The sequence below is a fragment of the Danio aesculapii genome, chromosome 2, assembly GCF_903798145.1.
Source record: "Danio aesculapii chromosome 2, fDanAes4.1, whole genome shotgun sequence".
In the NCBI taxonomy this organism is placed as follows: Eukaryota; Metazoa; Chordata; class Actinopteri; order Cypriniformes; family Danionidae; genus Danio; species Danio aesculapii.
The window spans coordinates 9,055,026-9,081,899 of NC_079436.1; the positions used below are offsets into that span (position 1 = coordinate 9,055,026).

Sequence of the window (26,874 nt, forward strand, 5' to 3'; positions counted from 1 at the left end):
CTCACTGTTATTGTTGTTTTGCCCCCTGCCTGTTTCTAATTCTGTGTCTAATAAATGTTTCGTTAACATTTGTCTCTCTTTTAGTTTTTTTTCAATTGTACTTTTTGTTTGTTCTGATAATGTATTTCTTAGTACCAATTTCCAAAAGAGTTTCCAGTTCTACAGAGAAAAAATGTTCAGTTGGCACAACTTAAAAAGATTTGTTACAGAGTAGTTCACCTCTCTTGAAAACTAATAATCTTAGGTTAACCCAACTAAATGTTTTTGTATTATTGACAAATAATTTTAGGTCAGTGCAGGTGATGTTGAACAAGAGTGAACAAGAAATAAGGAAATAAGGATTATGGTATGGTTTTTGTTGTACTGGCTTAACTTTTACAGTGTCATGTAGTCAGGTAGACCAAAAGATCCTCAAAAGCTAGTCATCATGCAGAGATCCAAAGATATTCAGAAACAAATAAGACAGAAAATAATTTAAATCTATCAATCTGGAAAAAGTTATAAAACCTTTTCTAAAGCTTCGGGACTACAGCGAACCTCGGTGAGAGTCATTATCTACAATGACAAAAACATGGAACAGTGGAGAACCTTCTCAGGAGTGGCTGGCTGACCAAAATTACCCCAAAAGTGCAGAGACAACTCATCTAAGAGGTCACAAAAGACCCCACAACAACATCAAAAGAATTGCAGGCCTCACTTGCCTCCGTTAAGGTGAGTGTTCATGACTCCACCATAAGAGACTGGCATAAATGGTTTGCAGGGCAAAGCTCCACGACAAAAAACACTGTTGAGCAAAAAGAACAAAGGCTCATCTCAGATTTGCCCCAAAACATGTTGATAATCACATGTCAAGACTTTTTGGAAAATACTCTGTGGACTGTGTGTGTCCCATTATGTGAGGCATAGAAGTGACATGGCATTTCAGAAAAAGAACACCATACCAACAGTAAAATGTGTTGCTGGTAGTGTGATGGTCTGGAGCTGTTTTGACGCTTCAGGACCTGGAAGACTTGCTGTGATAAATGGAACAATGAATTCTGCTGTGTACCGAAATATCCTGAAGGAGAATGTTTGGAAATCTGTTTGTGACCTCAGGCTAAAGCAAACTTGGGTTCTGCAGCAGGACAATGATCCAAATCACACCAGCAAGTCTACTTTTGAACAATGATCCAAATCACACCAGCAAGTCTACTTTTGAATGGCTAAAGAAAAACAAAATTAAGACTTTGGAGTGGCCTAGTCAATGTCCTAACCTGAATCCAACTGAGATGCTGTGGCATGACCTTAAAAAGGTGGCTTATGGTCAAACCCTCCTATGTGGCTGAATTACAACAATTCTGCAATGATGTGTTGACCACAATTCCTTCACAGCTCTGTAATCTCATTGCAAGTTTTCGAAAAGGTTTCATTGCAGTTGTTGCTACTAAGGGTGGTGCAGTCAGTTATTAGATTTAGGTGGCAAACACTTTTTCACACAAGGCTATGAAGTTTTGTATTTTGTTTTCCCATAATAACATATTATAATATTTCAAAACTGCATGATCTGTTTACTTGTGTTATCTTTGACTCATTTTCGATTTGTTTGATGATCATTAAAGTGTGCCAAAGACGCAAAAAAATAAGAAATCAGTAAGGGGGCAAACACTTTTTCACATCACTGTATTTCCAGACAAACTGAAAGAAATAAGACTTTCTTCAATATAAAAATATATATAATAAAATATATATAAAAGGAAATACTGCGAAAATTTGTTGTGCTCTAGTAAAACTTCATTTGAGAAACATTTGAAAAAAGAACTAATCGTTCACGGGAGTTAATAAGGAGCTCACAGAACTGTTAATTTGGTCCTCAATGATATATTTAATGCTTTATACATTCCCTTTTGTTAAATACCATTTTGAAAGTTGATCAATTAAATACTGTTTGATAAGTCATACCTTGACTGGACTTCTCACTGCTTAAAGTTGTCTTCACAAGTGTGAAAATCTCCTGATTTGGGCAGTGCATGAGCTGCTGATATGCTGCGATTCTGACCTCCACATTCTCTTGCTGTCTTTGAAATACTTGAGCAAGGACTTTTCTCTGATAACACATAATCCAAGGACGTTACTTAAACCATAACAGACATAACATCAATGTGCATCTCCAGTGCTATATGACTCTTAAATGGTTTGTTTATACTGACGTCCTGATGGCATGGAATTCTCCTGAAGGCTCGTATAGCCGCCAGCTGAAGCTCCAGTGGCACAGAATGATTTTGCACATAGAGGTTCAGTGTTGGGATGAGATCTGAAACGGCTGCTCCTGCATTCTCTACTGCTTTTAACACATGCAGCAACTGCACAAAAGACAAAGAACACTTCATTTTACTTGCTTATTTATTTAAAAAACAATAAGGCCCAATCCCAATTCTACCCCTTAGCCCTTCCTCTTGTCCTAATTCTCTTTAGATTGAAGGCGTAGAGCTAAGGAGAATGGCTAAATAGCCCTTGAAACTGAGATTTTTCCACACTCGAAACCAATGGGTACAAAAATTTCACAGAATATACCATCTACAATGGCAGCATGGCTGCACAAGGAAGCAAGGAGATCCACAAATTAGTATTTTTGTCATTATTATGAATTTTAACACAAACAAGCACAAGCACAATGTTTTAATACATTCATAATGGCGTTCGTGTTTTACAGTCAGGCTCATTCTGAAAACGTAGTCCTGTGGACGTTTCTGGAGACAGCAAAATACGTCCCGGGAGGTACGTATTTTTGCAGTTTTTGTTTTCGCGAATCCATGAGAGGCTGATGCGTGCTCTTTTTCAAATCTCAAACTTCTCTCAGTGTGTTCGCGCCCACTGTTCTCTCGTAAACCCACTAGAGGCCGCTGTCAACCAAACGTCTGTCTGACTGGCTGAATGACTGGATGACTGACTGGCCGGCCGACCAATCGACAGACCCACTCTCCTCCTTCCCTAAACCCAACCAATTTAATCGATTGACCCGCCCACCCACTTACTTCCCTAAAACCCAACCAACGATTTACAAAAGCCGTCCAGAAAAAGAAAAGCCCTTTTTTTTCAAAGGAATGGCATAACACCGTCCCTGTTCATTTTTAAAAAATGAAATGCAGCCATATGTATCCTCGGCTACACAATTCGCGGTCTCCAGAAACGTTTTTCAGAATGAGCCTGGGTCGCATAATCCATAATACTCCTGTATAGCAGTCCCACAACATACTTTCACATCTGTCACTTGATGACACTAAAATCACCTGTCAGAAAAGTCTAGTGGCTGAGAATAAGCTTTTTACAGTGTCTGGTTTAACGTTATTGTTTTTGTGTGTTTATATGAATATGATCATGGTGTAAATGCACAGAGTTACGAGCTTATTGCCACATTATATCGTTTTGATAACATAATATATGCCTTTTAGTGTTTACCTGAAGATTATTACCAAAACATAATGCAACTGGAATAATCTCATATGATCTCATATGAAGCAAGAGATCTCGATGACATATGATGACGTGTGCAGGTGTTGTAGTGGTGTCCCATTTCTTAGGGGTAAAATTTGAAGCCTTTCCAAAAGCACACTAAGGCCCAATCCCAATTTTATTTTTGTACCCCTACCCCTTCCCCTTCTCAGTGGCCAAAGTACATATACTTTTCAGCTATTTTTCACAAACTTTTATTGTACAGCATACAGTATTTGCCATGTCTAAAATTAATGAAGATTAATGAATTAATTAATACAACAAACAAATGAACAAACTGAACAAAAGACATTACTACTGTATATACACACACTCACTATACAGACCCTAATAATATCATTTATCCATATTCCTTTTTGAGCCACAATATTAATACAGCTTCTTCTATTGATGTACCTTAAGGTAAATATTAAATTGCCATTGGTGTCTATTGAAAGTGTGTGCAGGCTGTCAATGAAGATCGGAGAGGGGGAGGGGCAGTGAACCACCTTTGTCAGTGGCACCAATCAATCCACAATAATTTAGTGGTTGCTACTTATTTAAAAAAATATATATTTATTTATTTATCGAAATGGTGTGAATATGCGTAAATACATTTAAATTAATAATATCAACAGCAAAATTATATTGGGGTGGCCACAGGGGTGGCCAGAGTTTACACAGGGGTGGCCGCGGCCTTTGAGGGGGTGCCCCTGTGAATCAAGCTCAGGCGAGGTTCAGTTGGCCGGCCCTGGCCCGGTTGAAAGAGGTGTGGCAGAGCACAGTTCAATTGGCCTTTGGCGCAGTATGCTTGTAGTGTGACTGCAAAGCGCGTCTGAGCCCGAAACTGAAAATGAGACATGACTTTTAAGGGTCTGTTTTTATATGGATTTATTAATCATTCTTACTGTTCAATGAAAGTAAACTGTCGTAGTTTATTAAAGACGCAAAACCCTCGAAGTTTAGATCTGTTTGGCAAAATATTTGACTGTGTCACTGCATCCCAAATGACTAAAAATAATACAAAACGGTATAACTAAAGCAATCTTCACTGTGCTGAGCGAGAACGCTTCTCTTCCTGTGAAACTAAACAGTGGCATCATCTATGACTTAAACGTGCTCAGGTTCGGTAGGTAAAAATGCAATGTGCCTAATGTGTACCTAATGTGAGTATGCCATGAGATACCATCGGTTTGACAGCACACACAGACACAGCTGTCCTCACAACACAGACACAAAAACAGGGAGGTAGGGCTGCTGAATATCTACTGAGACTGCAGATGTACCTCTGTGATCTTCAAAGGATCATCCACTTCACATCCCGCCTCAAGACTGCGCTTGAGAAGATGGATGAACTGCTGGACTTCTGAGATCTCATTGCATGGACTCTGCTGACAAAGGCCTTGGACCAGCGAAGACACAACCAGTAGCACTTTTGGACGAATAATGGGAATTTGAAGCAGAAGCTGTAGAAGAAAAGACCAGTAAATCCATGTCTGTTTTGTATAGTTTTGTATTATAAAGAATTGATTGAACAACTCTAAACATACACTGAGGTGGCTGATCATGGATGGGGTTGGGTGGGAAGCAAAACTGATGAGGGGTAGGATGTGTTCCTGGTCAACTTCTTTGTTCAGTATGAGATCTGCACTGACAAGGATGCAGTCCTCAGTTCCGCAGGCTGACAATGCATCTAATAGGGGCTGCCTGTCATCACACCAAAGTCAACATCAGAATAAATAATAATAATAATGATAATAATAAATAAATAAATAAAATAATAGAACTATTAAATAAAAAATAAATTAATAATTAACATTAAAAACACATTATCTAATATTGTGTTTTACTTTATAAAGTAGCAATATGTAAGATGGCTGAAATAGTTACATATCAATGCATTTTAAAAGTGCCATAGAATGAAAATCTATATGTATATACAGTGGGGGACAAAAGTATTGAACACATCACCATTTTAAAGACAACTCGTGTGTAGAATGAAGTCACATGCATTGCTCAGGTGTGAGTTTTTTCACAAACTTTAACAGAGTGTCAAAATCTTGATGGTTCTGTGGGTTTCGTCTATCCAAACTGATCTTTATTTTGTATTCTCTATTGGATTCAGATCAGGTGATTGGCTGGCCATTCTACAGCTTGATTTTCTTTCTCTGAAAAGCATTTGAGAGTTTCCTTGGTTGTGTTTTGAATCATTGTCTTGCTGAAATGTCCACTCTGGTTTCATTTTCATCATCCTGCTAATATAAATGTTGGACTGAATTTTTCATTTACACTGACAAAGGGCAGAGGGTTGCTGAAGAACTTATGAGAGATTTCACTGCCTTTCTACACCTCTCTTGTTTCATGTGTTAAATACTTTTTTCCTGTGTCATTTTATTTTAATGTGCCAAAACAAATACAACCTAAAATACCATCTGTGTCAGCCCCTTTTGTCAAGTATAATTGTAATTTAGTCTATATTTCATCCACAATACAACACACAGGTTACTCTGTGGGATAAAGATAGCTCACTCCAGGGGCATTGCTTCCCCCCTAATATATATATATATATATATATTAAAAATACAAAACAAATATTTATTCTAAATAAAAGTATTGTTGTTATTATACAATTATTATTCTAAATTATCTTACATGTAACTGAAAAACAATGTTAAGACATAACTGGAGTGATATACTAAGATCATTTAAGAAATCTTTTGCATAAATATTAATTTCATTTGAATTAAATTCTACAGACAGTTCAATAGAATACAAAAAAAAGATGTTTTATAGAATTATCTGATGTCTTAGACTTGACACAAGGCAGAGAATTAGGTTTATTAAGTCTTACCTCCCTCACTTGTCATGCCTCTTTTTTGCTTAATACAAAAAAATCTATCAGGAGGCATGCTTAGTAAGATCACCCTCCATATTGTTTAAACTAGTTTTGCCGACTTGCAAAACAAAAAAGGCTGTTACGGCAGTTTTACAACCCATAAGCAGCACGTGAGCGGCAAGTTTTTTTGGCGCGCATGTTAACTACCGAGACTCGCACCGGGAGAAGAGCAGCACGTGCGAGAGGCGCAGGGATGCGTCAGTTTGCTTTTTGGTTAAACACATTGCTTTCACCAGCGTTGGTTCAGTTGCACATAGAGAATAACGTCTTTATTTTGGGATTACCACTCTTAATAAATACACTTGCATATGAATAAATGATATCTCAAAGCATTTACTGGGGCACTGGCGATTTTTAAATTGGGTCTAGCGACGCCCCTGGCTCACTTATTCCTTCTAGCTAAAATAAACTTCTCTACCACTTAAGTTGAAAAGGTTGTCATTTAACAAGGAATGTTCTCAATTTGTTAAATATTATTTGAATATCCATATTATAATAATAAAATATTTGCTGACAACTGAAGTATGATAATTTTGCATGTCTGTATTTTAGAGTACAATATGCTTTGTGTGAGGGTGTATGTGTGAGAGCAGGCACTGACATGGAGCGTCAGAGCAGAACTCATTAATATTCATGACAATTCCAAATTTGGTCAAGCTTTTCATTCTATGATTAATTCCACCTGAACATTTTTGCACTGCAAAAATGCGAGTGCTGCTCAGCTGTGTTTCAGTCGGTCGCACTGACAAGTTGTTGAGATGGTGGTGACAGTTGCCTGGTATAGTCCTGCCCCTCCTTCACTGGGATTTGACGGCTAGTTTAAAAGTGACAGTCACTACGTTTACATGGACATTAGTAATCGAATAATTTTTAATTAAGATATTAAGACAACAATCTGATTAAGGTGTTGACATGAGTTGCTTTTTGAATGTTCCTTGCTTGATCCCGTTTTACATGTTATAGCACATAATTCGATTAACGTAATTGCGTCACCGCGCTATCCACATTCCTCCCGAGTTTCGTGTCATTTCGGGTGTTTCATTTTTAATTTGTCGAATTTAAATGCAGTTTGGCATTTTTACTTTCATTCAGGAACATTTCATGCATGCACCCTGTAAAAAACTAGATATTGCATGCAACTATGAACTGCTAGAAAAGAGTTGTTTTAATGGAATGCTGAATGGGAGAAAAAAAACCTCCATATTTCGCGGTGTGTGTCTGTGGTCTTTACTAACTAGGTGCAAAGAGTAGTCAAATACTGTCAAACAGCCTTGTGTGTGTCTACCATGTAAACGGCTATTTTTGATTAACTTAATTCGATTAAGGTCATAATTGAACTAAACAGAAATCAGATTAAGACATGTGGAGTTTGCCGATTTTAGTTGAATTATTGAAGTGCAGACATGTAAACACTGCAATCAAACTACTACCGTCGTGTAGGATTTGTGCCGCATTTTGTAACAGAATAGTGCACGCACAACAGTTTGACACTATTCTCTGCACCTACCGAGTCAGTGAAGGACTACAGAAACCTCCATTGCGAAATGTGGAAGTTTTTTCCCCATACGGCTTGTGGTATCAAATTCCATTAAAACAACACTCTTCCAGCAGTTCATACTTGCATCCAATATCTCGTTTGTCACGGGGGCATGCATGAAATGTTCTCAATGAAAGTGAAAGTAATAATTAATTATTAGAAATAATTAGATTACCGATGTCCATGTAAACATAGTCATTGACACTGAGCGTTTTCAACTTTCAGCGGCTGAAATACACAGAGCACTCATCGCTAACCGTAAAACACCCACTCAGCACCTTTCGACATTGCAGGTGTTGAAAAAAACTGACCACAACAGAAAACAAATGCTGGACTTTAGAGAAAATGCTCCGGTGGACAGAAAAACCAGATAAAACCGTTTCTGGAGAATGTTGCCTAAGCCACGGATCTATGTAGAGAACAATTTAATAAATTGAATTAATACACTCTATGGCACCTTTAAAATTCTGTATTACACCATTTTTAATGCATATATAACTATTAAAGGACCAACCAGTCGTCTCGACATTTGAAGGAGGCTTCATGCCACAAGTCTCGCAACTGACGTGATGACAAGGCTCTCAGCTGGAGCACCAGATTCAGGAGAAGCTCAGATTGCTGAAGAGGATAATGAAAAGTAAGAGAAACCTGCCATAATGCAAATTCTTTAATGCTATTAGCTAGTGCTGACCTGTTGTTGATCCGTGAGATGAGCACACAGCCTCCTCACTGTGTTGGACACCTCCTGAACTGATGGTCCACCGTGTCTGCCTGAGCTTTGGCCTTCAGCCTCAAACACAATACTGGTCAAGTAGCCAGTGTTCTGTGCTGAAATGACAATGAGAAGGTGATTACACTTAGCATAAACACCTTGTATTTATAAATGATTTCTAAAAATATAATATTGGAATGTTGGTCGTCTCTCTTCAACAATATTTTAAAGTTTAAAAAATCATAACTGTGACTAGAAATCCGTTTCCTATTGAAAATACAATTGCAATTCCCTTTATATCACATTTTACAACGAACAGTTTACGGCAAAATAAATAAAAACTCAGTTTACAATAAATGGACATTTCAACTAATGCTCATGTGTGGCCCTGTGGATTAACTTGAATTGTACACCAACTCATTCATGAGTGGCGAGGGCAAAAAGAAAAAAATATATATAAAAATTATATTATTTTTGATTTGTTCATGGACATAAATGAAGGTTTTGTTTATAAATAAATAAACAAAATATTTTTAAAAATGATTTGTTATTTGGCTCTTAAAAAAAAGCATTTGATAAAAAAAATATCTGAAATGGATCTTTGCTGAAAAAAGGTTCCCGACCCCTGGTCTAGATGATCCTTTTCTTCTTTGGTCCGGAGCACACAACGTCTATTTCTCCCAAAAAATACCTGAAATAATGATTCATCTGACAACTGTACACATTTCCACTCTGTGATGGTCCATCCCAGATGCCTTTGAGTCCAGAGAAGTCGTCAGCGCCTCTGGACACTGTTAACATAGGGCTTCCTTTTGGCACAGTTCAGTTTAAACTGCAATTTGTGGATGTAACTACATATCATGGTACTTGACAAAGGTTTGCCAAAGTAGTCCTGAACCCATGTGGTGATATCGCTTCAGCTTATGCTTGCACCCTTGTCCTTTATGCACTGAAATTCCCCCAGATTCCTTGAATCTTTTAATTATGTTGTGCACTGTTGAAGGTGAAATATCCAAATGTCTTCCTGACTCTTTAAGGAACATTGTTTTTAAACATTTTGATAGTTTTCTCATGCATTTGTTGGTAAACTGGTGATCCTCTGCCCATCTTTGCTCCTAAAGGACTAGACCTTTCTTGGATGCTGCTTTTGTAACATATCAAAATTACAATCACCTGTTGCAAAATTACATCACCCGTTTCAAATCACATCATTCATTAATTTATTCATTTTCTTTTCGGTTTGGTCCCTTTATTAATCCGGGGTCGCCACAGCAGAATGAACCGCCAACCGCCAACAGTGAGGCCACAGCACAACCTACTGCACCACTGCGCTGCCATAAATCACATCATTATTTAACCAATTTATCTGATTACTAGCCTTAAACTGCTCCTGTCTCAACTAGCTTTGAAATGCATTGCAAGAACATAAATTTGAATATGTGTTTATTTTGAAAAAAAAATTAAATATTGTTTGTTGTATTTTCTGCAATGAAATACAAGTCAATGTATATTTAGAAATCAAATTTAATATTTAAAAATGTACTTTCTCTTTTTAGTTGCGTTTTCCATACTGTCCCAACTACCCAACTGATTTGGGGTTGTAGATTAACTCTATCAAAAGTCATCTTAGTCTTACCCAAATCCATTGGAATCACATCAAGGGTTCTGAGTAGAGTCAGGCTTGAAACAGTTGTAGTTTCTGTTACTTCTAACAGGCCTGGAAGAGGAACGAGCGACACAGTTTCTGTACAGTTGACCTTCTTCAGGACTGTTTCGTCATAGAGCTGGAAGCACGCGAGGCTGGCACTCACTGTCTAATCACAAAAAAACACCAACTCAAAATGAAGGAAAATTCACATTTTTCGAGTTAAAAGTGGTAAACACAAAGCCCACCATGCCCTCCTTCAGGGGAACAGAACGCCTCCAAAACTGATCGATTCGGTCACCGAGACACTGCTGGAGGTTTCGAATCTTCACTAGCGATGGTCCCCTCCGTTCATAAGAACTGGTGCATGTCCCGTACACATCAGTCTGTAGACCAGTCATAATCCAGTGTTATTAAAATAATATCATCACTGATGCTTAGGATCAAGCATTTCAATATAGCTTGTAACTTGTAACTGCAAGTTTATTTCTCATACACTGTTAGATTTTTGTATTGTTTTTTTTGCGGTAAATTGCCTGCAGCACGGTTGCCGTAATTTTATAGTAGCCTCTTTTTACAGTAGCTTACCATAGATGGTTTTACGAGAGTATTTACTTACTGCAATTTCTGTTTACGGTAAAAAAAAAACCTTTACCGTAAATAAATTTGACAGTATAATAACATTACAGTACTATTACTGTAATAGTGTACCTTGAAATTCAAATAAGTTCAAATAAGATTAATGTATTGAGAAAATTGCCTTTGAATTTGTCCAAATTAAGTTCTTAGCTATGAATGTTACTGCTCAAAGATTAAGCATTGATTTAATTATGTGGGAAATTTACAAAATGTCTTCATGGAAGGTGATTTTTACTCAATATTCTAGTCCTTTTTGGCATGAAAGAAAAAATCTGTAATTTTAACTATGTATTTTTTGCTATTCCTATGCAACCTGAGACTGGTTTTGTGGTACTGGGTCATCTTTAACCTTATTCAAAACTATATATTATTAGTTGTTTACTCTAAACCACAAGTTTTTGTAACATATAGATGATCGGTGATGATTAAACTACATTAATGTTCAGAAGGTGGATTTTTTTTTGCCTTCAAAAGAAGTCCAATAAGGTCATCAAAGGTTTTGTTTATTTGATCAAAACTATAGTCAAACAGTAATATTGTTTAACTGTTTTGTACTTTATTACACTGTTAACAATTTCCTATAGGATCTATAGTAATTTACTACAGCCGTTCACCAGTAACTTACTGTAAATCAATTACAGCTAAAAAACTGTATTAACATTTAGAGCACTATTTATCTTGCTGTATGTGTATTTACAGTATTGTATATCTTTACTGTATGAAGTCAATACACAAAATATACAGTCATTTACACAAAGCAACTTTAAAGTACAGTAACATACTGCATAACTGTCCTACAGTAAAACCAAGTTTACAGTATGTTACAGTTGAATACTGTGTAATTTACAAAAATCGTTAACAGTGTGTGCTTTAAAATGTATTTTATTTCAAATGAAAATAATTCAATTAAGATACATTTTCAGACACCTTTTCTCTAGCCTCTAAATTCTGAAATTCATTTTAATTTACAGATTTGGCACTCAACAAACATTTTGTAATAGTTTTGAGGTCGACTGCTCATTAAAAGCTCAAATAAACACAATTCTTTGACGAATGTGCAGCTAATTCGAAACAGAAAGCTTTTGTAAAACAGCTGATTAAAAGTATGTTCTTTAAAACAATCTTGTCCCAAATTTATGAATTGCAGTGTTCATTTTTTGCACTGTTTTATTAAAATAAACCTTTTGATTTGTACAAATGATATTATAATCATTTAAAAATTATGTATATAATGTTTTATACAGGAGCACAAATCTAACTTTTGATGACAAAACTATTCTTATGTAACCCAGGCTCATTCTGAAAAGGTATCCCTATTTACATTTCTGGAAAACGCTAAATACATCCTAGGAGCAAAATTTTCTTGCAGTTTTTGTTTTCAAGAATCCACCAGAGGCCGATATGTACGCTTTTTGAGATCTCAAATTTCTCTGGCGAGTGCCATTCGCGCTTGCTGTTTTTGCGTAAATCCGTCAGAGGCTGCTGTCGACTGACTGACTGACTGACCAATCGACTGACCCATGCTCTTTCCCTAAACCCAACCAATAGTGTTTTCAAAAGCACAGATTGACCCATCCACCCACTTCCTATACCCGACCGACAGTTTTAAAAAGCAATCCAAAAAAAGAAAACTGCTTGCCTGATTTTTACCACGTTTTCAGATTTTACCAGATTCTCACCCTGTTATTTACTTGTTTATTTTATTTTTTGGCTTCTTTTTTTATCCTACCCACTTTCGGGAATCGTTCTTTCACCGACCTACATGGCAAGCTACTGGACAAACTGATAACAGCGGGAAAGCCGTTCATATGGAGGTAATAAGCGGTCAGCTGAATAGAAATGAATAGAAATAGAGCGTGAATAGAAATGACATCAAGCCTCCCATCATAGCGTTCGTTTTAAAGACAAAATGCAGGCGTCCATACTTCTGGCTACATAACTCGTGATCTCCAAAAATGCATATGGTGGTACGTTTTCAGAATGAGCCTATGTTGTTTATGTTACATGCACTCAAAAATGACTTTTGCTGCTTGTTGAAACTACACAAAAAAAACATCAAATTTATGGTAAAAATGGCAGCTGTGGTTGCCAGTTTCTTAAATTATTGAAATATGGTAGTTTACCGTAAAAATCTGAAATACTTTTTATGGGTGTATATTTTTTAACAGTGGAAAAATTGGCAACAACAGCTGCCATTTTTACCGTAATTTTTTTTTATGTTCAATTCACTTAAATTTGTAAAATCAATAAAGGTAAATTAATCGATTTTTGTAGGGCCAACATAACGGAATTGTTTGGAACCCAGCACTTTTTACAGTCTGGGTGTGTTTTAATGTTTTAAAATACATTGTTTGGGTCAAAATTGACATTTGTGTATGGCAATTATCAGAATTTTAAGTAAATTACATCTTCCATGTTCAATATGAAAATATTTTGTACATTTCCTACTGTATATATCAGAATTTTTTTCAGTATTTCATTGTTTAACCCTCAGATTCAAGATTTTTATATATTTATACCAATTGTTTTTCCTAACAAATCCATAAATGGAAAGCTTATTTCTACAGCTTTCATGTGATGATAAAAAACTATACATATTCACTCATGATTTCATAAATATGTGCTCAGAGAAAGCTTTAATTGCTCTTACCTCTCTCACTGTTTCTCGGGCCCGTCCCGAGTGAGAGGTCTGGATCATGCTCAGAATGGACCTCTTTATGTTAAGCGTCCACACCTGCTCAGCCTCCTGTGGGCAGAGTATGGTGACCTTTCCCCCCTCAAGCGAGAACCGCAGGGGATTCTTCTCCAATGACTCTCTGAGAAATCAAAACACCAGATGGACCTTAAACCTCCATTATGACTGTAGACTCTCTAATGCAGTGATAATATGTCAAATTATTAGTCAATGATGTGACTATAATCAGCTGAAGTTCAAATTAAGTTGTTTAAATCCAGTGTTGGGTAAAGTTACTTTTAAAGTAATATATTTCAATTTTAAGTTACATTTCTAAAAGGTAACGAAATGTGTTACATTTTAAGGAAAGTATTTTACGTTTTGTTTTTGTTTTTTTGTTTGTTTTTTCTAGATTAAGACAGGTTTAAGACTGTAATATATTACGTTTAGAAGTAATGAAGTAACTAAAAAGCAACTAAGTTACTTAGTTACTTTTTAAAGAAAGTAATTTGAAAAGTATGTCTTATTTTTGCATTTTTTAAGATTAAGACAAGCTCAACATTGTAATATATTACTTTTAAAAGTAACTAAGTTACCAAAAAGTAACTAAATGTGTTACTTTTTAAGGGAAGTAATTTAAAAGTATGCTTTATTTTTGCTTTTTTTTAAGATTAGAACAGGTTTAAGATTGTAATATTTTATTTTCAAAAGTAACTAAGTAACTAAAAAGTACTATTAGTTACTTTTTAATGAGCGTAATGTGAAAGTTAGTGTTTTTGCGGGGGGTGGTGGGGGTATGGGGGGTTGTGGTTTTGTGTGGTATTTTAAAATTAGACTTTGAAAAATAACTAACTAAAAAGTAAATAATTGTGTTACAATTAAAGTAATGTGAAATTACTTGTTATTTTTGTGTTTTTGTTTTATTTGAGGACAGTAATGTGATTGTTTTGTTTTGTTTTGGTTTTATTTTTTATTAGATTAAGACAGGTTTAAGATTATAATATATTTGTCACTGTCACCAGCGATCATAACTCCCTAGATCGCTGGTTTGCACATAAGGACTACAAATCTGCTTATAAATGGACTACATATTCAGTCATGCCACACTCACACTCACACCTGCTCCAAGTCTCTACTGATTACACTCGCACCACCTGAGGATCGTCAAAGACTCATTACAAACACCCTCATTTAAGCAGCACACACACTCATTCACATTGCCGAGTCTTGTTTTCTGTAAAATGACAATTCAACGCGGTTTTCCTTGTCTTGTTTCCCGTGTTTTGACCTTAGCCTAGTTTGTCTTTTTGTCCCTGTCTGCCGCCTGCCTTTAGACCTCTCGCCTGATAGTTTTGACTATGATTCTGGACTGCCTTTATACATCTGTTTGCACCTGTGTTGACCTTTGCTTGCCTGACTTTGATTAAACCTGCAAGTGGATTCAAAATTCAGTTGTCTCTGTCACTCCCCGTGTTACATATTACTGTTAAAAGTAACAGAGTAACTAAAAAGTAACTGTGTTAGTTACTTTTTAAAGACCGTAACGTGAAAGCATGTGTTATGCTATTTTTGTCTTGTTGTCGTCGTCGTCGTAGTTTTTGATCATTTGTTGTTTTTTAAGATTAACGTAGGCCTGAGTTTGTAACATACTTTAAAAAAACTTTACCAGTTTATGTTAACTCTAATACTCTAAAGTTGACTAAAGCAGATCAATAAAACATTAATATACAATTTATCTGTAATAATCAATGCAAATTCAGAAAAGGTTTTGTAAAATGTGCATGAGCAGAATCTGCAAACTTGTTGAGTTACCTCATGTTCTTCAAGCGTAGAACTGAATTATCTCTTTTTGATGAGCTCTGCTTTATTTGTATGTTCCTCAGCTATATAAAAATAACAAATAATTATGGAACAGATTAAACATGATAGAAACAAACGGTTATAGGTACACAAACTGTGGCAAAGGGTACATTAAATTTTCTGAAATTGTTATGATCATTAGCAAATATTGACAGAAATTATATCTATGAATATCCATAAACCATTGGTGATTGTTGTTATAAAATATGTTTTACTGAAAAGTAAGGAATGCTATATCAAGTAATTCAGTATATAATTAATTAATAATTATAATATTTAATAATATTTAATACATTTTTAAATAATTATTGAATTATAATTTTAGTTAAACCTCAATAACTTAATAATATCACTTAATTTCATGTTTTAGCTGGACATAATTTGAAATAGAAAAAGTGTTCAATTTGCCTGAAACTACACTCAAATAAATTTAGATATAAGTGAAATATAAATATATTTCAGATACCTTCTATTTTTTGGTCTTAAAATGCTCAATTTACTCAATTTATGCATATTTGATTTTACAGCTTTAAAATTATATTTAATATATACTTAAATGTGAAAAACAATCAAATAAAGAGCACATCATAGTTTACATTTACAGTTTACGGGTGCCATAGATCGAAAATCTGGATAATAGTATTCAAACTGAATTACAGAAGTTCAGTACATGGGAAAGGCCACAATGGTTCCAAGTAAGATTGCATTAATGATATTGTTTCCCTTTATTTTTAAGTGTATATAAGCTTGTATTATACATACTATGTATATGGGACTCTTATTTTTTTAAATGGGAGAGACAGGAAGATTAAATTAGACTTCTGTGAAACAGGTAGCCATGAATTTCAGGTGTTTACAGCTTAAACATATCTTTAGTTACTTTAACGTGTATATTGTGGAATTTACAGAGTATGTTTGTTATGAGGCAGCAAACACATGTAGCTAGCTGAATATGTGTTTAATGCATGTTTATGCATCTACTCAGTTTGTTCAAATATTGTTTGACAAATAAAGTATAATTATTTTGCTTATGTGTATGTCAGATTATATCATTCACTTTTAGAAATAAAGGTACGCAAGCTGTCACTGTGGTGGTACCTTTTCAAAAGGTACACATTTGTACTTAAAGGGGCCATATTGGTACCTCAAAAGTAAATATTAGAACCCAAAAAATTTAAAAGAAACACTTTTGTACTTTTTAGGTAGTAGTATGTACCCTTGAGGTATTAATATGGACCTTTTAGGTACAAATGTGTACCTTTTTTAAAAAGGTACCACTCCAGTGACAACTTACATACCTTTATTTCTGAGAGTGTATGTACTGTATGTGTGAGCAGGCACTGACATGACTTTGGGAGTGTCTGAGCAGAGCTCATGAATATTCATGACCCTTCCAAAAATTTTGCTTTTCATTCTAGGGGTAATATCTGTGGTTATAAACGAGCATTTAAAACCATTTCTGGAAAATTTCTGAACTTACTTAAAGCACATACCTACCTACTATTAACAATTAAACATATTGAATCAATGGCACCTTTAAATTTTAAGTGTGGATGATAAAAATATATGTAAAAAAATAATGAAACATACCTTTAATATCATGTCCTGACATCCTGGTCGAACATTAATGTCAACAACACAGTCCAAAGCTAACTGACTGCCTCCCAATGAAGCACCTTTCCATGTGCTGCTGATGGTTGTACTGTACCTATAGGTGTGCCTCTGCCCTTTCTGCACATCTGTAATACATATGTGAAAGTCAGATATATGTTTGTTTATGTGTTCGCCCTATTAATTTAGTTACACTCTGGGGGAAAATATTGTCCCCAAAAGTAAGCTACAACAAACAAAAGCTTTTTTTGATTAATCTCCACAGATTAAAAAAAATGTTAATACTTAAACATGCGAAAGGTTTTCTATAGACCAAGGGAGAGTTTTAGCATTTTTAAATGGCCAATAAAAACACATTTAAGTCTAATTCCTTTAAGTTTGGCTGGAATAAAAGCAGTTGTTGTTTTTTTTTACACTTTTTAAAAATTATTTTCAAGGTCAATATTATTAGCCCCTTTAAGAATTTTTTTTCACTTTTGTCCAATGACTTGTCTAATTAACCCAACTTAACCTAATTAAGGGCAACACAGTAGCACAATCACCTCACAGCAAGAAGGTCGCTGTTTCAAGCCTCGGCTGGGTCAGTTGGCATTTTGTGTGGAGTTTGCATGTTCGCTCCATGTTCGCGTGGGTTTCCTCCGGGTGCTCCGGTTTCCCCCACAAGTCCAAAGACATGGTGCAGGTGAATTGGGTAAGCTAAATTGGCCGTAGTGTATGAGTGTGATTGAGTGTGTGTTTCCCAGTGATGGGTTGTGGCTGGAAGGGCATCCGCTGTGTAAAACATGTGCTGGATAAGTTGGTGGTTCATTCCACTGTGGCGACCTCAGATTAATAAAGGGACTAAGCCGAAAAGAAAATGAATGAATGAAAAACCTAATTAACCCTTTAAACTGCCCTTTAAACTAAACACTAGTATCTTACACAACAACTAGCAAAATATTTTGTACTTTCATCATGGCAATTAGTGATTAAAAATGAGTTATTAAAAATTTGTTATTTTGTTTAAAAACTTTACTATACAAAGTGTTATAAAAACATGGTAAAACTCTATTATACAAAAATCATGCCTTAAAAGTCAAAATTATGCCTTAAAAAGTTGAAATTACAAGACAAAAATTCAAAATACCCACATACAAAGTCAAAATTATGGTTAAAACGTCAAAATGATACCTTAAAAAGTTGAAATTACGAGACAAAATTCAAAATACTTGCATAAAAAAGTCCAAATTATGCTGATAGTCAAAATGTATGTTAAAAAGTTGAAATAATAAGACAAAATATCAAAATAATTACATAAAACTTCAAAATTATGCTGAAAAACTCAAAATGATACCTTAAAAAGTTGAAATTACGACACAAAATTCAAAATACTTGCAAAAAAAGTCAAAATTAAGCTTAAAAGGTCAAATTGATCGCTTAAAAAGTTGAAGTTACAAGACAAAATTCCAAATACTTATATAAAAAGTCAAAATTATGGTTAAAAAGTCAAAATTATGCTTAAAAAGTTGAAACTACAAGACGAAATTCAAAATACTTGCATAAGAAGTCAAAATTAAGCTTAAAAGGTCAAATTGATCGCTTAAAAAGTTGAAGTTACAAGACAAAATTCCAAATACTTATATAAAAAGTCAAAATTATGGTTAAAAAGTCAAAATTATGCTTAAAAAGTTGAAACTACAAGACGAAATTCAAAATACTTGCATAAGAAGTCAAAATTAAGCTTAAAAGGTCAAATTGATCGCTTAAAAAGTTGAAGTTACAAGACAAAATTCCAAATACTTATATAAAAAGTCAAAATTATGGTTAAAAAGTCAAAATTATGCTTAAAAAGTTGAAACTACAAGACGAAATTCAAAATACTTGCATAAGAAGTCAAAATTAAGCTTAAAAGGTCAAAATGATACTTTAAAAAGTTGAAATTACAAAGACAAAAATTTCAAAATACTTGCATACAAAATTCTAAATTATCAAAAGTCCAAATTATGACTAAAAAGTCAAATTTATGACAAAATTTAACCTATAGAGTCCGAATTACAAGATAAAAATTTTAATAATCATGAAATTTCATACACTAAAAAATTTCAAAGGAGGGCTAATCATTTTGTCTTCAATATATTTTTTCGATGTCTACAAATATATTAATAGATCAATATTAAAACATTTATCGACATGTATGTATATCATCTTACCAGGGCAAGCAGGCTTGCAGAGCTGACCTTCCTGCAGTTTCTGACAGTCAACTTATTAAAAGAAATATGAAAAATTAAAAAAAACTGTCATGGACGAGATCTATCACTTCAAATTTGTATTGTCTTCAGAGAATATTCATAACTTTATATTTATCCTATAATCAAGAAAACACAAAAAGAACACAATATTAAACACTTACCGCTGAAAAAGATGAGCAATATAATTAAACCCAGATCTTGGAGCAACAGACAGACCCGAGACATGGCCATAAGTAACAAAGTAAAGTCCCACACCAGCACTTCAAACGAGAGAGCATTACTAGGAAAACATAGCCACAGAAATGAATGATAGACGTCGAGTTCGGGCTTTGTTAAAACCCACAGGACATTCAGACACCAATCAGAGGGCAGATGCCCACCAGGGGACCATCCAGCTAACAAAATCTCCCTGCATACCGATGGACATCTTGTAGCGGGCCTCTGCCTTCTCAAAACATGCTCTTTTCTTTTATCTGTTGGTCTGTGGGATGATCTGAACTCAAAGAATTATGCCACAAATGTTGCATGAACTGAAATTACTGAAACTGGAGGATATCTAAAATCTTTTTACTTTTTGTAATCATTCATGATTTCATACAATATAGTGATGTTTGAGAGAGACTAGTGATGTGCTGAGAGACTAGGACGTCATTACAGTCCAATTGTCTTATGCCCTTCACTCACTAACTTCCCTTCATGTCGTTCCATCAGATATACAGTTGACGTAAACATTATCCGCCCTCCTGTGATTTATTTTATTTTTTAAATATTTCACAAATTATGTTTAACAGAGCAAGGTATTTTTCACAGTATTTCCTATAACATTTTTTCTTCTAGAGAAAGTCTTATGTGTTTTATTTCAGCTAGAATAAAAGCAGTTATTTAATATTTTTTTATATTTTCAGGTCAAAATTATTAGCCCCCTTAAGCAATATTAGTTTTTTCGATTGTCTACAGAACAAATCTGTTATACAATGACTTGCCAAACTACCCTAACTTGCCTAATTACCCTAGTTAAACCTTTGAATTTAATTTTAAGCTGAATACTATCTTGCAAAATATCTAGTAAAAAATTATGTACTGTCATTTATTAATTTTCCTTTGGCTTGGTCTCTTTATTTTATCAGGGGTCGCCACAGCAGAATCAACTGCCAACTTATCCAGCTTATGTTTTAAGCAGCGGAAGCCATTCCAGCTGCAACCCAGACACGCTCATTCACACACATACTCTATGGCCAATTTAGATGATTCATTTTACCTATAGCACATGTAAGGGTCCGTCTATTAATCCTATGATGGAACTAACAGCATGGGTGAAGGTTAAATGCGTGTAAGTTTTTTAGCACATGTGATAAGAATAATTTTATTTGTTCAAATTTATTTTTATTTGTTTCCAACTCCGAATTTAATCTGACTCCAATTTATAATAATTTAAATTTAGATTCTTCCAATTCAAGCTGATTATAGGTTGTGATTTAGTCTAATTTAGATTGATTAACTAATAAAAAATAATAAATCCTTATTTTCAGTTAATGGTTCATCGTTTACCCGAAGTCGCTTGGAGCTTCTGCTCACGGATACATCCTCCCCAGGACTGGTTCTTATAGGATATAACTTCAAACTAATTTCCTTTAAGTAATAATTGGCTGCCCCATGCTTGCTCATACATTAAGAAAGTTTGATTTAGCCACTAGATTAAATTATACTAAGTCAGTGATTGTCAGAAATCAACAGGTCTCTAATGCTGTGCCTATGCTCCATCCATTGAGCCTAAATGTATGACTTATCCTGGTCGTAGGCTGCGGAAACATCAGCCTAAACAATTTACTAGATTTAAATGATTTCAGGAGATATCAGAGTTAAACAAGAATTTTACATTTATTTGTCAGGCAAAGATTTTCCATTCCATTTCACATAATTAAACAAAATAAGCCAATTCAGATTGTACAACATCAATTACTCAAAGATACGTTTAAGAGTTAGAGATTAATAACTGACCGTGTAGAAGTACGTTGCAACATTTATGTCCTGATCCTGAGGCTACAGAATGCCCCAGACACTTCTGCACTTCCCTTAAATACTCAAATCACCATAAATTCAAGACAATAAAAGCTTCACCAAAACCCTTGCCTGCTCATGAGTAGATATGAAGACCATTTTTTTCTGGAGTGGAGCATCTGGCAAAGATCTTATCAAAGTCAAAATCCAAATTAACATATTTAATAATCTACGACAGTTTGCGCTCATTTACAGTAAAAATGAGTAATAAATCCATATCAAACGGTCCCTTAAAAGTCACGTTTCATCTTCAGTTTCGGGCTGAGGAGCGCTTTGCACTCACACTACAAGCGTACCGCGCCAAAGCCCAAGTGAACCGCGCTCTGGCACACCTCTTCCAACCGGGACAGGGCTGGCCAACTGAACCGCGCTTGAGCAATTCAGAGCACGGGCCTGGGCACGGTTCGGATAGCATATAGTGTGAGTACACCCTAAAACTATTGTGTTTAGAAATGTGCTGAAAAAAATCTTCTGTCCCTTAAATAGAAATGGGGGGAAAACATACAATAATAATTCTGACTTTAACTGTACATCATTGATTACATAAGTGTCCACAACATCTGAACGGGTTTAAATGGAATATGGACATAAAATAGATAGGTGCTCCTGGAGTGAACATATGAAGCCTACCCGCTCCCTCTGTCAAAATTGAGTGATCGGGGGTATACTGTACGTCCCTGTAAACTTCCCTCGTTCACTTGACAAAGTGAAGCATACTTTAAAATGGTGGCATATTAGGGAATAAGTAAAGTGTGTTTGCACTCAAAAAATGACATTTGCTATTTGTTCAAAGTACTTGATTCAACCCAGGCTCATTCTGATTATGTATATACATTTCTGGAGAGAACAAACGTTTTTTGCAGTTTTTGTTTCGCGCATCCGTCAGAGGTCGCTGTGTATGCCTTTTCAGATCTCAAAGTTCTCTCGTGAGTGCCATTCTCACTTGCTCTTATCACTTAAATCCACCAGAGTCCGCTGTTGACTGACTAACTGACTGACTGACTGACCAACCGACCCCTTCCCTAAACCCAACCAATAGTATTTTGAAGAGCACCTATTGACCCGTTTGTTTTATATTTTGGCTTCTGTTGGCTTCTGTTTTTGTTGGCTTTTGTTTTTGTTTGAAAAAAATGCAGTCATACGTACTTCTGGCTACATAATTTGCGATCTCCAGAAGCATTTATATGGCAACATTTTCAGAATGAGCCTATGTTGACTGAATTAAAATGAGCTGAAACAACACAATTCTTGAGTTTTTGGGGGGGAAACATAGTTGTTTTTTGTTCAATCCACATAAATTTGTCAAAGCTAATAAGTTATCTTAATTCCTTCATGTTGTCCCAACACAAATCAATTGTGTGGAACACATTTTTACAGTGTCAAAAAGTGAAGTGCAACACAGCCCAATGATACATCCCCCACACTCTTCTAACGTATACTCCTCACAATCACTGCACTATTTAACATTTGCACATTTAAAGTTTGCACATATTCATTGCACTGATTCATTTATTTGAACTGGACATACCCACTGCACATGGACATCTGTAATTATGTTTATCTATCTGCACACTTCTGCTATTAATAGTAACCTGTACATATATTCATTTATTGTAAATCTGTTAATACAACCTGTATATAATGTTCATAGTACATCCATCTGTAAATATTACCATAGTTTTTCTATAACTGCACTTTATAACTTATACCTGTATCCTGCACTTGCTGCTATTGCACTGCTGGTTAGACCGAAACTGCATTTCGTTGCCTTGTACTTGTACATGTGTAATGACAATAAAGTTGAATCTAATCTTGTCACGGTACGTTGAAAACACAGATACAAAAAAGGTAGGATCTAAATGCATTTAATGAAGAAATAATCGTGCAGATAACAGAAAAACAACAGGGCATCCAAAAATCAAAGTATCAAAAGAACAATAATAAACAAAACAAGAAACTAAGGCAAGGTACGGGAACACAACACATGAACAACATACCACACAAAAACAAACGACTCAGTAACAACAAACGGGTGCAAGGTGTATAAATAGTCCAAACAATCATTAGTGACAGGATTCAGCTGTGTGTGTAATCAGTGGAAGTGAAACCTGGTGTATGTATAGTGGAATCAAGGGATCTGTAGTTCATGACTGAATTGTAGTTCACGAGCGATCTCTGCAGTCCTCAAATCGCTAGTGAACATGACAAATCTAATCTAATCTAATGTACAATGAGAAACTGTCTGTGAGAGACTGATGTCTGTTAGAGACTAGTGATATGTGAGAGACTAGTGATGTGAGTGAATAATAACGTGTTATAAGATAACCATGTAAGGCATAGGTCTCAACACTTACTAATCATTTTTCCTGCTGTAAACTTCCTTCAAATTTACAGTCATTGCTGTTTTCTATCTGTGCTTTTTACAAAATAAAGAATTTTTGCTGAGGTGCCATGGTAATTTTGTAAAGCACCATGCTGCCTTAATTTTTTGAATAATTACAGTTTATAAATTTCTTTTTTAAATTACAGTAATTGTGATTGTGGCATGGCATGGTGGTGCAGTTGGTTGTGCTGTCGCCTCACAGCAAGAAAGTCGCTGGTTCGAGCCTCGGCTGGGTAAGTTGGAATTTGTGTGTGGATCCGCTGTGTAAACATATGCTGGATAAGTTGGCGGTTCATTCCGCTGTGGCAACCCCTGATTCATAAAGGGACTAAGCCAAAGGAAAATGAATGAATGAATGAATGAATGAATATCTAAATTAGGAAAACCTTGTTTTAAATGAAAAACTAGTAACGGATCTGGGTGGGTTCTATTCGGAAGGGCTCATGCCTTTGCTTTAATCACTTTGGAGTGTCCCTCTGAAGGGATTAGAACATAGGATGAGTCTTATGTTGAACTGAGTGCAGTTTGTAAAACCAAACAACTTCCCTGCTCAAAGAATCTTGGCGTCCATCAATTGTATTTTTTTCTTATTTTTAATTCCGGATACTTTCAGAGTAGCCAGTTTTAAGCATTTTTCACTCCAAAAAGTGTTTCGGACTAATAATGTCTGAGTGAAAGTAATGATGTGTTATAAGATAGTGATGTAAAACAAGGGCCTTCACACTGCTATTCATTTTTGAAAAGCACCGTTCTGCCTTCAAATTGTTACCAATTAATCCAATCGCTATCATAATGTGAATGAATGACTGATTCCAACTCTTTGCTTGAAAGAAAGCCATCAGTTTTGTAATAGACAAGACGGTAACACTTTAAATGAATGGCCCATTAGATAATGTTAATATATTTACTAACATGAACAAACTATTAGTAATACATTTATTACAACATTTATTCATGTTTGTTAATGTTAGATAGTGTAATTTAAGTTAAATAATGTTAGTTCGTTAACTCACAATGCATTAACTAATGTTAACATTTTAATAAAGCATTAGTTAATGTTGAACTATGATTAATAAATGCTTTACAAGATTATTCATACTTACTTAACCCTTTAACTACCTGACCAAGAAAAATTTTTGGATTGCATTCTTAATTCCTAATGTCGCTAGTTAGCACACTCGACAAAGTTTTTTAACACATCCCATAATTTCTAAAATATCAACCTCTATTAAAGGGTTGATATGTTGATGGTAAAAAGTACCAGAATGAATACAAATACTATGAAAAATCCAAAAATATGAAGTGTAAGACCAATTTATTTAAAAACATAATCAAAATAAAACATTTTTAATACTAAATCATCTTTATTTTTTGAAGTGTGCTATAAAATATTTCAAATTCTTATTTAACATGTTTTCTTGTGTTTTTTTTTTACAATAAAACCAAAATAAAGTGTAGTAATGCAACAGGATTGTGTTTGATTGTTTTTTTTTTGTAAACCAACAATGCTGTGTGTGTGTGTGTGTGTGTGTGTGTTTGTGTGTTTGTGTGTGTGTGTGTGTGTGTGTGTGTGTGTGTGTGTGCGTGTGTGTGTGTGTGTGTGTGTAATCAATTATTTGAAACAGTCATTCTTGAAATTACTTTAACAGTCATTATTTAAAACAGTCAAAACATGGTCAACCGTTAGGTAGAGCAGGCAGTCAAAGTTAATGGTTAGTAAATACTTTAACTAGCATTACGTAATGGACCATTAAAGAGTTACCGACAAGACAAAAAAGAGAAAACACTCATCTTTTTTTATCTAAAAATAACAGTGTTATAGATCACTCTGTGTGTTTAATTTGGTTTTTAGTTTAGGGTGCTTTCACACTTGGCTGGACGGCCTGGTCTGAACCCGAGCTTGACTGATTCCCCTCCCCTGCCCCAGCTGGATTGTGTTCACAAGGTGGTTTTTGGTTACGAATAATGATATGTCTGCACCATCAAACCAGCAGCTGTTTACCCAGAGTGAAATGAAGAGAAGCTTGCTATTTTGTACTTTGACATTTTAGCTTTGTCTCCAAAGAACATAATGGCACATGGTTGTCACAAACGTAGGCTATATAAGGCTCAGTCTTAGAAAAGCAAGTGACTAAACACAGTTAAAATGACATAAATACACAGTTTGACCAAATCAGACATGGGCATCAGACATCAGTTTGATTGCATTCACATTTAAAACACGCCATACAGTTCACTGGTGTGCACCCAAATTCAAAAAACAGCATTTGCATTATCCAATTCAATTCAATTCAATTCACCTTTATTTGTATAGCGCTTATACAATGTAGATTGTGTCAAAGCAGCTTCACATAAAAGGTCATAGTAAATAGGAACAGTGTAGTTCAATTTGTAGTGTTTAAGTTCAGTTCAGTTTAGTTCAGTTTATTATCCAAATGAAACTGAACTCGGATGTGAAATGAACTGGATATCTCTAAAAGTGCTGGTGTTATAGGGTGAGAGTTGGGAATGAGAGAGGATATGAGAAAGCCTAACTAAATCAAAACGTCTTTCTTATACGTTTGTTTTTTTCTTTAATGGGTTAAATTCCCAATTATATGTGATATTATTGTTAAAGTTTAAAAGGAGTCTGCAAATCAGCATCTCAATTTGAAGACGTGAGAGGAAAACTTGTTTTTGAGTTCTTCTGAGTCGCGAGACCTTTTTAATGGCGCCATCTGCTGGGATAGCTGTGCAACTAAAGCGATTGTTCGCACAAAATTAATATTTATCCACCGTGTACTCACTCCGAAGTGGTTTCAAACCTTCATGACTTTCTTTTTCGGTTTAACTAAAACATAAAGAAGGTATTTTGAAGAATATTATAAACCTGTATCCACTGACTTCCATCATTTATCGTTTATGTGTGTTTTTAGGGCATGTGACTGTGTGAGCATTTCAAGTCAGTTTAAAGTATTCAGGCATGAAATGACGTTTCTAACTTTAAGAATGATGAATTGTATTTCGATGAAGAGTGTTATTTTACATGTGATTATTAAATCTGAATAAAGATTGTATCTGATAGCTGCTTTGAAACAATAATTATTGTGAAAGTGACATACAAATAAATTGGAATTGAATAAATTGAATTGAATATTGCTAGCCTTCGAGAAATTCGTAAAGC

General features: G+C 35.0%; 1 protein-coding gene and 1 long non-coding RNA gene across 2 annotated transcripts in view; both read right to left on the reverse strand.

Moving 5' to 3' along the window:
* LOC130234526 (uncharacterized) overlaps window positions 1-2,266 on the reverse strand; it is a 41,758-nt gene extending 39,492 nt beyond the window's left edge. Inside the window, exons 1-2 of the mRNA XM_056464755.1 lie at window positions 2,183-2,266; window positions 1,939-2,083 (exon numbers count right to left, since the gene is read on the reverse strand). Coding sequence (XP_056320730.1) covers window positions 1,939-2,083; window positions 2,183-2,266 — 229 coding nt within the window. The remainder of the gene's footprint in view (window positions 1-1,938; window positions 2,084-2,182) is intronic.
* A 6,180-nt stretch (window positions 2,267-8,446) lies between these two features.
* On the reverse strand, window positions 8,447-10,330 carry LOC130237590 (uncharacterized). Its single transcript, XR_008838557.1, has 3 exons — window positions 10,250-10,330; window positions 8,593-8,729; window positions 8,447-8,519 (listed from the first exon to the last, which is right to left on the reverse strand). It is a non-coding gene; the product is annotated as an uncharacterized LOC130237590 (long non-coding RNA).
* Between the last annotated feature and the right edge of the window lie 16,544 nt (window positions 10,331-26,874).